The 14,185-nt window shown below is 42.8% G+C and overlaps 1 protein-coding gene across 50 annotated transcripts in view; it reads left to right on the top strand.

The window, feature by feature from the left end:
* The window catches only part of UBAP2L (ubiquitin associated protein 2 like), a 58,278-nt gene that overhangs the window by 1,904 nt on the left and 42,189 nt on the right, over positions 1-14,185 (top strand). For all 50 annotated transcript variants that reach the window (XM_077945775.1, XM_015110638.3, XM_077945820.1 and 47 more), the window contains exons 2-4: positions 2,543-2,672; positions 4,758-4,835; positions 6,081-6,191. In XM_077945775.1, coding sequence (XP_077801901.1) covers positions 2,583-2,672; positions 4,758-4,835; positions 6,081-6,191 — 279 coding nt within the window. In that variant the 5' untranslated portion in view covers positions 2,543-2,582. The remainder of the gene's footprint in view (positions 1-2,542; positions 2,673-4,757; positions 4,836-6,080; positions 6,192-14,185) is intronic.

Here is a 14,185-nt window from a genome sequence, read left to right as displayed (position 1 = left end):
TTTAAAGCTCCTCCTTGCTATGTCCTTACTGGGAAGTACTCTTGCTAACTAGATTTCAGGGTGGTGGGGAAGGGGATGCAGGGACCATTTCAGCAAAGCATCTACAGAAATTAGTTGTTCTGTTAGAGGTAGCAAGTTTTACCCAACCCAGTCCAGCTTCAGTTTCTGAATTGTTTCTTAAATTAGATTGTAAGCTCCCTGAGGGCAGCTACCAAGTCATACTGCTTTTGTATTTTCCTGAAGTATTGGACACATAGTAGATTCTCAATAAATATTTGTTATTTAGTTTTTTCAGTGAAATTTCTCTGGCTATTTTTTTAAGTAGCTGGTTTTCAGAAAAGAGTCAAGGGCACTCCTGTGTTGAAACCTGTGTTTACTCTCGCACTATTTCCTTGGTCTCCAATACTTCTCACCCTACTTCCTTTAAATCTTTTTATATTCTAAGAAAGAGCAAGTAAGTAACAAGATCTTTGCCTCCAGTGTGATAGCTGGGAATGGGTCTGCTTGCTACTAATTCTGTGCCCTCAAGTGATCCATTCCAGATAACTTACTTTTGACCTGTTGCTCAGCGTTGTCACTACTAGGTGGTAAAATTTTCTTAGTCACATTTCGAAGCACTTGTAAGAGGGAAATGTTACTAGCAAGAGTGATTAGGAGGGTTTTTTTCTTTCTTGGTTAATTATATCTTTCAAGATGACTTTTTAATATGTTTACATCTGACTGGTACAGTATATGCAATCGTATATAGCTAGTCATGCAGTTTATGCCTGCAATATAACTTATTCTCACAAATTGATATCACATGTGGAGTAGAAAACAGTCATTATTTGTAAGTTACAGTAGTGGGTTGGAAATGACTATGCCATATTAGAAAGTTCATCTTAGAGCCGATTTTAAAACAAAATAGTTTTCCTCTCATCTTGATATATATACGTATATATGTGTATATGTAGTCTTGTTGATTTGGATTCGGGGTACTTGGTTAAACAACTTTTTTTTTTGTAAAGTTGAAACTTGGCTATAATGCTAACCTGGGAAAATGGGCTACTGTGTAGCAAATAATCCTTTCTAGCTTGAAATATTTATGGGTCTTTGTGTGCCTATATGTGTAGGGAGAAGAGGTAATGGCTTAAAAATTACCTGAAGCTGCCTTAAAAAAATCTTTCTTGATGCAAAGACCTGTGTAACCTATTGACGCAACTTGGTGAAGAATTTATGCATAGAAAAAGTCAACTTTCTCTGTGACATCCAAGAAAATCAGATGAAATTCACTTCCCTAATAGTTAATCCTTGCATATTTCTTTAGAAGTCCTTCCTCCCACTCGAATCCAGTAATATCTCTGGGCAGTCTAGAATTATGCTGTATAAGGTTTCATTAACAAGAAAAATTAAATATAGAGCAGAAAAGTATAAACTTATCCTCTTTGGAAGGGAATAAAGGCAGAGTAACCTATTATTTTGAGCACTCCATCATATGATTAATGTTTTCTTTTGTACTAAATGCAGCAGCTGAGATTGCATTATAAAACAAAGTATGAACTAAAGGAACTTGAATTCAGTAGAATCCTTCATTGTTAGAAGTCTTGTAACAAAAACTATATTCTGGTTTGGGGAAAGCCCTGTGTGTTCTGTGTCTCTTTAAAGACTCAACTAAGTCATCTTGCCAGCATTAAGGTCTCAAGTTTAAAATGATTTCCTAGAAGCACTTTCTTCCAAATAAAACTTTGTGCTAGATGCTTTTGGTTTGAGACAAATTTGAGATTCCTTGTGTATTAAGGTGAGTGGTGGAGGGTAATTGCCATTCTGGTTTCTTGAAAATGTGGACTAGGAGACCAAGAGAAGCACCTGTGAAAGCAGTGTGTTGGAATCATTTTCAGAGAACAGAGATTCTGGACAAAGTCGTTGGGGCTAATATGTACCCTGTTGAAGGCTGTGGTTTAAAAAAACAAAAAAACCCCACAAACACAAAACAAACCCATAGCATACTGAGAGAGATGAAACTTGAGGGAGAAAGAAGAGTCTAGACTTGAACTTGTGCTTTCCCAAACAATGGAGGTCACATGCAGCTTACATAAAAAAAGGTTGTAAGGCAGGTAAGGCTGTTTTCTTAGGTGATTGAATATAGTATTTAAAATTATTTTTCTGGAGTGTAGACTAATTTCCTTCCTGGAAGGCTTTTGTTTCCAGACATTACTGATTATCTTTACTTCTGTCAAAGGTACTTTAGATGCTTGCACCTATATAAAAGGCTTTTGATTATTAGCTAAATGTAAAGTGTGCTTATAGGAGACTAGTAACCAAACTGCTGTAACTTCTTAAAAAAGTCGCTTACACATGCTTTATACATTTCTTGTTACATAAAAATGGATTAACAGCTATAGCTCCTTAAGGAATTGATCAAGCTAATTATGTTGTAAGAATAAATGAATCTTCTTGATTTGTTCCTTTGAAGAAGTGAAAGTGTTTGGTGCTGAAGGTGCTGGTGAGAGAGTTAACGTATTTTGCCCACATTTAATACCTAATTTTCTTTTAAATCTTTCAGTATTCTACCTTGTAAATACTGTTATTTGTATATACTGTAAATGATGACGTCGGTGGGCACTAACCGAGCCCGGGGAAACTGGGAACAACCTCAAAACCAAAACCAGACACAGCACAAGCAGCGGCCACAGGTAAATAACCCAAAGCATATGGATTCATGGATAGCATTGCCAGCTGATGCTGGTTTCCATGCAGTACAGCATCATTCTGTGCTTTGAACTGTTGGTTTAGGTTCCTTATTTTTGTTTTCTAGTCCTTGGCTCTGTTTTTACTTAGGTTCTGATAACTGTTCATGACATGCTGTAAGGCAGAATGCTTACTTTTTTGTTGTTTGATAGTGTATTATGAGGCTTAGCACTTTATTAGGGGTCCTGTGCTTTTTATCTTTTTTTTTTTTTTAAGATAGGATCTCCCTTTGCATAGGTCAGAGTGCGGTGGCACAGTCACCTTTCATTTGTAGCCTCAACCTCTGGGGCTTAAGTGATCCTCCCGCCTCAGCCTCTTGAGTAGGTGGGACTACTAGTGCACACTACCATACCAGGCTTATTTTAAAATTTTTGTACAGATGGTAGTCTTGCTGCGTTGCCCAGGCTGGTCTTGAACTTCTGGGATTATAGGTGTGAGTCACTGCCCGGCTCTGTAACTCTTAAGATATTTAAGATAGCATTTCCCTTTTCTTACCTGGGCCATTTTAGCAATACCTTTCTGTTTCTTAGACCTTCCACCTTGATATCTCTCTCTCTTTTTTTTTTTTTTTTTTTTTTGAGACGGAGCCTCGCTCTGTTGCCTAGGCTTGAATGAAATGGCTCGACCTTGGCTCACTGCAACCTCCGCCTCCCGGGTTCAAGCAATTCTCCTTGCCTCAACTTCCTGAGTAGCTGGGATTATAGGCGTGTGCCACCACGCCCAGCTCATTTTTGTATTTTTAGTAGAGACAGAGTTTTACCGTGTTGGTCAGGCTAGTCTCGAACTCCTGCCCTAAGGTGATCCACCTGCCTCGGCCTCCCAGGGTACTGGGATTACAGGCATGAGCAACTGCACCCTATCCCACCTTGATATCTCTCTAGCCAGCCTTTTCCATTCCATATTTTAACCTTTGCTCCTCTTTTCCCCCATTTATCTTTTATTTTCCTATCCGGTCCCATTGAGGCCTTACCTGATTGTTCCTTTCCCACGAGGAGCTGGCAGCTTCACTGTGTTTCTTCAAAACTAAACGAAACACCTTAGAGCATTGCTCAATTTTAAGTTTTAAGGAGTAAATTAATCTCTTGGATATTAACTTTGACGTAGATATATTCTGTTTCTCACATCAGGTTGATGTTAGTTGGTATGTAATGTGAATGAATTACTTATATTTGATTATGGTCAGATAAATTGAATATGTAAGACTGGAATTTTCCCCTTATGCATTTTTCTTTCATCTGTGTTTTCAGGTGAATTTCTGGTAGAATTATAATACTTAGTTGGGGCAGTAAAATTCCTAGTATCTTAACATACACTGGATATACAGAAGATATGTTGAGTCTATTGTCAGACTTGTAGTATTCTAAGCTTTAAGAATAAGAGGATGGTGTTGGTTATCACAGAAATAAGAATAGAGTTTACACATGGCTTTGTAACTTAATATGAATTAAGGGGCAGATGTTTCAGAGTGGTTCTGTGATTCTAAGACGGAAGTCCCTTTAACTGTGAAGATTGGTGAATGAGTTCCTTACTCTTTCTGTAACAGTTTCACTCAATTTTTGTCATTTTACTGATTTAAGCATCTTTTTTTTTTTTTTTGAGGTGGAGTCTTGCTCTGTTGCCTAGGCTGGAGTGCAGTGGCGCTCTCAGTTCACTGCAACCTCGTCCTCCCGGGTTCAAGCAATTCTCCTGCCTCAGCCTCCGGAGTAGCTGGACCTATGGGTGTGCGCCACCACACCCAGCTAATTTTTGTATTTCTAGTAGAGTCAGGGTTTTACCATGTTGGCCAGGCTGGTCTCGAACTACTGACCTCAGGTGATCTGCGTGCCTCGGGCTCCCAAAGTGCTGGAATTACAGGCGTGAGCCACCACCCGTGCCTATCCCTGATTTAAGTGTCCTAAATGGTGCTTTATTACTTGCTCATTTGTTACAAGGAAAAGAAAATTGGGGCAGTGGAGACGGACGCAATAGGTTTTTGTTCTCTAAACTGTTGCCTCATGATTATGCTTTCTTGATCTCATCTCAATTCCTAGGCCACTGCAGAACAAATTAGACTTGCACAGATGATTTCGGACCATAATGATGCTGACTTTGAGGAGAAGGTGAAACAAGTGAGTGTACCACTAATTTACTGTACGCTATGAGAAAAGATACCAGGATTAAGGCATAATCAAATACCATAGATAGATGCCAGGATACTTTCTCCTGTAGGTATTGGGAGAATTTTCACCTGAAATATAATAGGTCAGGCTGATAAATAAGTGTTTTCATTCTCTCATTTATTGTAGCCCTTTGTTTTGTTTTTTGTTTTTTTTTTTTAGATGAAGTCTCACTCTGTCACCCAGGCTGGAGTGCAGTGGCATGATATTGGCTTATTGTAGCCTCTGCCTCCTGAATTCAAGCAATTCTCGTGCCTCAGCCTCCCGAGTAGTTGGGATTACAGGCGCTTGCCACCACGCCTGGCTAATTTTTTTGTATTTTTAGTAGAGGTGGGGTTTCACCATGTTGGCCAGGCTGGTCTTGAACTCCTGACCTCAGGTGATCTGCCTGCCTCAGCCTCCCAAAGTGCTGGGATTACAGGGGTGAGCCACCGCACCCCGCCTGTTGTAGCCCTTTGGATAGATACTTAGTTTGGAAATTTTATCTTAATTTTAACCTCTTGCCTGTTGCTGATGCCATTTTGTAGAAACTGAGCAGTTGTGGATATAGGAAATGTGGAAATTCATGCTGAAGCCTGTGTGTTTCAGAGTTTGGTTCTGTATTTGATGCTTAATTGCTTTGTAAATACTTTTGACCTCATCCCTGAACCACAGGTGTTAATATTTGGCTTTTGGAAATAGAATACCAAAATTCTCCGTTTTCCTTTTTTTTAGGGGTGGGGTGGTTCTGGAAAACCTGCTAGGCAAATTCTACATCCTTTTTCTTTCTTTTTTTTTTTTAAATTTTGAGACGGAGTCTTGCTCGGTGGCCCAGGCTGGAGTGCAGTGGTGCGATCTCAGCTCACTGCAACTTCTGCCTCCTGAGTTCAAGCGATTCTCCTGCCTCAGCCTCCCAAGTAGCTAGGCTTACAGGCACCCACCACCACACTTGTATAATTTTTGTATTTTTAGTAGAGACAGGGTTTCACCATGTTGGTCAGGCTGGTCTCAAACTCCTGACCTCAAGTGATCCGCCCACCTCGGCCTCCCAAAGTGCTGGGATTATAGGCATGAGCCACCGTGCCTGGCCCTCATCTTTTGCTTTTTAAACCTGTTTTTTTCAAACTCAGCTGATACCGTTTCCCTTCACCTAGTTTCCTTTCATTGGGAGTGTGAGCATAAGCCTGTTCATGATGGTTGCTCTTTTTTCTCTTTCAGTTGATTGATATTACAGGAAAGAACCAGGATGAATGTGTGATTGCTTTGCATGACTGCAATGGAGATGTCAACAGAGCCATCAATGTTCTTCTGGAAGGAAACCCAGACACGGTAGAGTGCTTATAGAGTGTTCTAGGACATGGGTCCTCAATTGGGAGGCTGGTAATATTCTAAAAGTAGCAAGTGGCAACACACCTTAAAGCAGAGCACCTTTTTCTCGAAGTAAAGTTGGGAACTTTCTTGGAGATTGTTCACCACGGGTTACAGATACTTAAAATTTATGTGTACTACATCCTCTTTATGAGGATAATGGTCATAGATAAAAACAGTGAAATCAGTCTCTGCTAATTGGCCTGAAATAAATTATTTATTCCAGGCTAGTGACTTGTTTTCAGGCTGTGGGGTTAGGCTGAATTAGAGGTGCGATTTGATAGCCTTGGATATTGCTGTTGAACAAAGTCACACACTATATTTGATTCTGGTTTTGGTTTTGTTTTTTTTCCTATTTATTTATTTATTTATTTTGAGACGGAGTCTCGCTCTGTTGCCCAGGCTGCAGTGCAGTGGCTGATCTCAGCTCACCGCAAACTCTGCCTCCCGGGTTCACGCCATTCTCTTGCCTCAGCCTCCTGAGTAGCTGGGACTATGGGTGCCCGCCACTGCGCCCGGCTAAGTTTTTGTTTTTTTAGTAGAGACAGGGTTTCACCGTGGTCTCGATCTCCTTATCCTCCCACCTTGGCCTCCCAAAGTGCTGGGATTACAGGCGTGAACCACCGCACCTGGCCTTTTAATTTCATTTTATTTATTTTACATATTTGATTCTGATATCAGGACATTCCCCTCAGTATCAGCTTTGCATTGCACAATACTGTTTCATTGCCTGAACTTATTTCTGTTGAGGTAGCAGAGAAACAAGCTTTGTAGCCTGCTGACCATCCCTGGAGATGATAGGGGATATCTTGGAGGATCTCTTGCCCTGAAATTTAGACAAGTTGCTTTCACTTCTCCTTCCCACTTCATGAGAATTGTGTTTTTGTGCTTGTCTTATGTTTGTAGCAAATTGTAATCCTCTGACTGCCTTATTAACCTTCAGAATGTTCCTGCAATGCTTACTAGAGAAATTTTGTTTTTTTAATAAGCAGTGTATTATTATTATTATTTTGAGACAGGGTCTTACTCTGTGGCCCTGGATGGAGTGCACCGACATGCTGCAACCTCCTTGTCCTGGGCTTAGGTGATCCTCCCACTTCAGCCTCCTGAATAGCTGGGACCACAGGCATGGGCCACCATGTCCAGCTGATTTTCCTATTTTTAGTAGAGCCAGGGTTTCTCCATGTTGCTCAGGCTGGTTTCAAACTCCTGGGCTCAAGTGAGCTGCCTGCCTCGTCCTCTCAAAGTGCTGGGATTATGGGTATGAGCCACTGTACCTGGTCCAGTGTATTACTTTGAAATCATTTTCATTCATTGGGTGTTATACTGGGGCTCTTTGGTTGGGATAGATATTAAAATTCATCCTTAGAGATAACAACTTTTTTTTTTTTTTCCTTGAGTCAGAGTCTTGGTCTTGTTGCCCAGGCTGGAGTGCAGTGGTGCGAACCTGCTTTCTGCAACCTCCACCTCCCAGGTTCAAGTGATCCTATGCCTCAGCCTCCGGAGTAGCTGGGATTACAGGCATCTACCACCACACCTGGCTAATTTTTTTTTTTTTTTTGAGATGGAGTCTCTCTCTGTCTCCCAGGCCAGAGTATATCCCTGCTCACTGCAAACTCCGCCTCCTGGGTTCAAGCAGTTCTCATGCCTCAGCTTCCTGAGTAGCTGGGACTACAGGCATGCACCACCATGCCTGGCTAGTTTTTTGTGTTTTAGTGGAGACAGTGTTTCACTATGTTACCCAGGGTGGTCTTGAACTCCTGAGCTCAGCCAATCCTCCTGCCTCGGCCTTCCAAAGTGTTAGGATTACAGGTGTGAGCCATGGAACCTGGCCTCAGATACAACAACTTTCTGATACTACAGAGTCACTCCAGCTAAATGCAGGAGGTTTGTCAATTTCTTTGAGACAATGGGAAATAATAATGGAAAACTTTTAACAACAATTGAATTTAAGTTGGTGGATTTTTTTCTTCAAAAGTGTAGTCCTGTATTAAATTTTACACTATTGACCTTATTTGAATATTTACTGTCTGGTCAGTCAAGATATAATGCTTTTGATTTGTTTTGGGTTTACTCTAGAAGAATTGTCTCTAGATTTTATGGGGGGAGCGAGGTGGGGCTATTTATGTTTTTTTTAAAGTCTGAATGTTTTTTCACATATCACATTTTATCTTACCTTCCAGCATCTTCTGTCTAGTGCTGTAAGGCTAATGTTACACAGTATTAAAAAAGAAAATAAGCTGGAGAATACAGGTTTATGCTACGAATAGACCAGCTACTAGTGAAACCAATGGGAAGCAAAGTCAGCTACCAGGGATGTTGGATGTATTTGGGTGGGTGAGATCATTTCAGAAATCTGAGGGTGCCTTTGGGAAGATAATAGTAATTCTTTTTCCTTATAGACCCATCTGGTGCCAGCAGCAGATGTGCATACAGAGGAGGGAGAAAGGTTACAGTTTCCTGAAACTTGCCAGGTTTTGAGAAAGTAGCATAAATTCTAAAAGCTGTTTTGAGTCTAGCTTCCAGAGTGTTCCTGGTGTATATTTAGCTACAGGGTTGTTCTAACTTACTGTGAGCATAAAATGACCCACCAACTGTAATGTGTAATAGGCTTGGGTTGGAAGAGTAGGCAGCCACAAACTTCCAAGTCCTGGGTAGGTAGTCTTTTTAAAACAAATGAATTAAGAGTTGGGTTCTTGGCCCTGCCACCCAGGCTGGAGTGCAGTAGCATGATCACCGCAGCCATGGACACCTGGGCTCAAGCAACCCTCCCACCTCAGCCTCTTTAGTAGCTGGGACAACAGGTGTGTGCCACCATACCGGTTTTTTTTTTTTTTTTGAAGATGGAGTCTCGCTCTGTTGCCCAGGCTGGAGTGCAGTGGTGCGATCTTGGCTCACTGCAGCCTCCACCTCCTGGGTTCAAGCGATTCTCCTGTGTCAGCCTCCCAAGTATTTGGGACTACAGGCGCCTGCCACCACGCCTGGCTAATTTTTGTATTTTCAGTAGAGATGGGATAAACATCATATTGGCCAGGCTGGTCTCAAACTCCTGACCTTATGATCTGCCTGCCTTGGCCTCCCAAAGTGCTGGGGTTACAGGTGTGAACCACTGTGTTCGGCCTATTTTTTATTTTTATTTTTTGAGATGGCAGTTTTGCTCTTGTTGCGCAGGCTGGAGTGCAATGGCTTGATTTCGGCTCACTGCAACCTCTGCCTCCCGGGTTCAAGCAATTCTCCTTCCTCAGCCTCCCACGTAACTGGGATTACAGGTATGCACCACCACGCCTGGCTAATTTTTGTATTTTTAGTAGAAATAGGGTTTTGCCATGTTGGTCAGGCTGGTCTTGAACCTCTGACCTCAGGTGATCCGCCCACCTCGGCCTCCCAAAGTGCTGGGATTATAGGCATGAGCCACTGCACCTGGCCCCAGCTGTTTAAAAAAAAACACACATTTTGAGAGGTGAAGTGAAGGTCTTGCTGTATTTTGCAGCCTGGTCTCAAGCACCTGACTTCAAGCAATCTCCCCACCTCTGTGAAATTATTACTTTAGTAAACTACTTACTATGGACAATTGACTCTTTGTAATATGTAGATATTCTTTTATTATATACATATATATTTTTTGAAATGGAGTCTCGTTCTGTTGCCAGGCTTGAGTGCAGTGGCATGATCTCGGCTCACTGCAACCTCTGAGTCCCAGGTTCAAGTGATTCTCCTGCCTCAGCCTCTGGAGTAGCTGGGACTACATGTGCGCACCACCCCGCCAAGCTAATTTTTGTATTTTTGGTAGAGACAGGGTTTCACCATGTTGGCCAGGCTGGTCTTGATCTCTTGACCTCATGATCCACCTGCCTCAGCCTCCCAAAGTGCTGGGATTACAGGCGTGAGCCACCACAGCTGGCCTACAATTTTTTTTTTTTTTTTTTTTAATTTAAAACTTACCGGCTGGGTATGGTGTCTCACACCTGTAATCCCAGCACTTTGGGAGGCTGAGGCACGTGGATCACTTGAAGTCAGGAGTTCCAAGACCAGCCTGGTCAACATGGTGAAACCATGTCTCTACTAAAAGTCGAAAAATTAGCCAGGCGTGGTGGCATGCGCCTGTAATCCTAGCTACTTGGGAGACTGAGGCATGAGAATCACTTGAACCTGGGAGGCGGAGGTTGCAGTGAGCCAAAATCAAGAGCCACCGCACTACAGCCTGGGTGACACAGTGAGACTCTGTCTCAAATATATTAGAAAAATAATAAAAATAAAATTTACTATTTTAGCCTTTTTTCTTTTCTTTTTTTTCTTTCTTTCTTTTTTTAAATCCAAGACAGTGTTTTGTAATCCCAAAATGCTGGGATTACAGGTGTGAACCACCACACCTGGCCCTGTTATAATTTTAAATTTCGTTTTTTTGAACTTAAAAAACTTTGTGGACTGGATTTGATTATGCCTGTAAGCCTAGCACTTTGGGAGGCTGAGGAGGGAAGATCGCTTAAGGCCAGGAGTTCAGACCAGCCTGGCAATATGGTGAGATCCTGTCTCTTAAAAAAAAAAAAAAAAAATTCAAAAATTAGCTGGCTGTGGTGGCATGCGCCTGTGGTCCTAGCTACTTAGGAGGATGGGGCAAGAGAATCACTTGAGAGCCCAGGAGCTGGAGGCTGCAGTGTGCCATGATCACACCACCACACTCCAGCCTGGCTATAGAGTGAGACCTTGTCTCTTAAAAATACTTTTATTGGCTGGGCGCGGTGGCTCAAGCCTGTAATCCCAGCACTTTGGGAGGCCGAGACGGGCGGATCACGAGGTCAGGAGATCGAGACCATCCTGGCTAATATGGTGAAACCCCGTCTCTACTAAAAATACAAAAAACTAGCCGGGCGAGGTGGTGGGCGCCTGTAGTCCCAGCTACTCGGGAGGCTGAGGCAGGAGAATGGCGTAAACCCGGGAGGCGGAGCTTGCAGTGAGCTGAGATCCTGCCACTGCACTCCAGCCTGGGCGACAAAGCGAGACTCCGTCTCAAAAAAAAAAAAAAAAAAAAAAAAAAACTTTTATTATGGTAAGATATATTACATTAGACTTATTTTAAAATGTTAAGTACGTTCATAATGAGTGTGGTCATTACTACTATTCATTTCCAGAACTTGTTCATCATCCCAAATAGTAATTCTGTATCCATTAAATAATAAATCCTCATTCCTCCCTGTTCCCAGCTTCTAAGTAACCTCTTCTTTTTTTTTTTTTTTTTTTTTTTTGAGGCGGAGTCTCGCTCTGTCGCCCAGGCTGGAGTGCAGTGGCGCGATCTCGGCTCACTGCAAGCTCCGCCTCCCGGGTTCCCGCCATTCTCCTGCCTCAGCCTCCCGAGTAGCTGGGACTACAGGCGCCGCCACCACGCCCGGCTAATTTTTTTGTATTTTTAGTGGAGACGGGGTTTCATTGTGTTAGCCAGGATGGTCTCGATCTCCTGACCTCGTGATCCACCCGTCTCGGCCTCCCAAAGTGCTGGGATTACAGGCTTGAGCCACTGCGCCCGGCCCTAAGTAACCTCTTCTATATTCTGTTCTGTTCTTCTTTTTTAATATGTGTGCTGCCGAAGTGAGCACTTATTTTCTTTAAGCAAATCTCAGAATTGTGTGAGACCGTTCTGTTTTCTTTTTTCCTTTTTTTTTTTTTTTTTTTTGAGATAGGGTCTTCTGTCGCCCAGGCTGGAGAGCAGTGGTGTGATCATGACTCACTGCAGCTTCTGCCTCCTGGGCTCAAGCAATTTTCCCACCTCAGCCTCCCGAGTAGCTGGGACCACAGGCGTGTGGCACCGCACCTGGCTAACTTTGGTATGTTTAGTAGAGACAGGGTTTTGCCATGTTGCCTAGGATGGTCTCAGACTCCTGGCCTCAAGTGATCCACCCTCCTTGGCCTCAGAAAGTGCTGGGATTATAGATATGAGCCACCATCCCTGGCCCTGTTTTCTGTTTCTATTTGCCTGTTTTAGATATCTCATATAAGTGAAATCATGTAATATTTGACCTTTTGTTTCTAACTTACTTCACTTAGCGTAATGTTTCAAGGTTCATCCATATTGTGACATGGGTCAGAATTTCATTCCTTTTTAAGGCTAATATTCCATTGTACATATATGTGGCATTTTGTTTACTCATCAGTGGGCACTTGGAATTATCTGAAAGTTGTAGACTTAATACTTGATTCCCTTAAGTTCTTCAACATGCTTCCCCTTAAAGGAGGCTACTCTTTTACATGACCATAATACTATTATCAATCCTGATAAGGTCAATAATTTTATATTATCTAATACTCAGCCCATATTCTGAAAGTGATTAGATATTAAGTAGCTGTTACTGAGCACTAGGGCCATGATTGAGTTTGATGGTAAGATAATAAAGATCTGAGGCTGGGTACGGTGGCTCATGCCTGTAATCCTAGCACTTTGGGAGGCCATGGCAGGTGGGTCACGAGGTCAAGAGACGGAGACCATCCTGGCCAGCATGGTGAAACCCCATCACTACTAAAAATGCAAAAATTAGCTGGGTGTAGTGGTGCCCTGTAGCCCCAACTACTTGGGAGGCTGAGGCAGGAGAATCACTTCATCCCGGGAAGTGGAGGTTGTAGTGAGCCAAGATTGCACCACTGCACTCCAGCCTGGTGACAGAGCGAGACTAAGTCTCAAAAAAAAAAAAAAGAAAAGAAAAATCTGATAGTGTTGGTGTTTGTCCTGGAAGTTTCGTTTGTATAGGTTTTTTGCAAAAGTATGTGTAAATCGGCCGGGCGCGGTGGCTCAAGCCTGTAATCCCAGCACTTTGGGAGGCCGAGACGGGCGGATCACGAGGTCAGGAGATCGAGACCATCCTGGCTAACATGGTGAAACCCCGTCTCTACTAAAAATACAAAAAACTAGCCGGGTGAGGTGGCGGGCGCCTGTAGTCCCAGCTACTCAGGAGGCTGAGGCAGGAGAATGGTGTAAACCCGGGAGGCGGAGCTTGCAGTGAGCTGAGATCCGGCCACTGCACCCCAGCCTGTGCGACAGAGCGAGACTCCGTCTCAAAAAAAAAAAAAAAAAGTATGTGTAAATCAAGGTATGCATTTTTAAAAAAACTTTTAGTTTATAATGCTCGTTTTCCTAAGGAAGAGTGTTTTGCAAGGGTGTTTAGCTTATTTTCCTTGCCACAGACTTTCCGTCTTGCAATTAGGAATGTATCATAGATATACATTTTTCACTGGGGAAAGTTAAATTGACTGATAACAATTTAGGAAATACAGGGAGAACACTGCAAGTAAAACCTGGATGGAAGGCTTCCTATAATCAGTATCTCTTGGGGTCAGGGCTGTGACTGTTGTTTGGTCTTCTTTTATTTTTATTTTTATATACTTTTTGAGACAGGGTCTTACTCTGTCACCTAGACTGAGTACAGTCGCACAACCATGACTCACTGCAGTCTCAGCCTCCAGGGCTCAAGTGATCATTCTGCCTCGGCCTTCAAGTAGTTGGGGTGACAGGAGTGTACCACCACACTTGGCTAATTTTTAAATTTTTAGTAGAGACCAGAGTCTCATTTTGTTGCCTAGGTTGGTCTCGAACTCCTGGCCTGAAGCAATCTTCCTGCCTTGACCTCCCGACCTCCCAAAGTGCTGAGGTTATAGGTGTGAGCCACCACACCTAGCCTTATCTTTTTTTCTTTTTTCTTTTCTTTTTTTTTTTTGAGACGGAGTCTTGCTCTGTCGCCCAGGCTGGAGTGCAGTGGCCAGATCTCGGCTCACTGCAAGTTTTACCTCCTGGGTTTACGCCATTCTCCTGCCTCAGCCTCCCGAGTAGCTGGGACTACAGGCGCCTGCCACCTCGCCCAGCTAGTTTTTTGTATTTTTTAGTAGAGACAGGATTTCACTGTGTTAGCCAGGATGGTCTCGATCTCCTGACCTCGTGATCCGCCCGTCTCGGCCTCCCAAAGTGCTGGGAT

Source organism: Macaca mulatta, chromosome 1 (genome assembly GCF_049350105.2).
Source record: "Macaca mulatta isolate MMU2019108-1 chromosome 1, T2T-MMU8v2.0, whole genome shotgun sequence".
NCBI classification, from domain to species: Eukaryota; Metazoa; Chordata; class Mammalia; order Primates; family Cercopithecidae; genus Macaca; species Macaca mulatta.
This window is presented reverse-complemented; position numbering and strand designations above follow the sequence as displayed.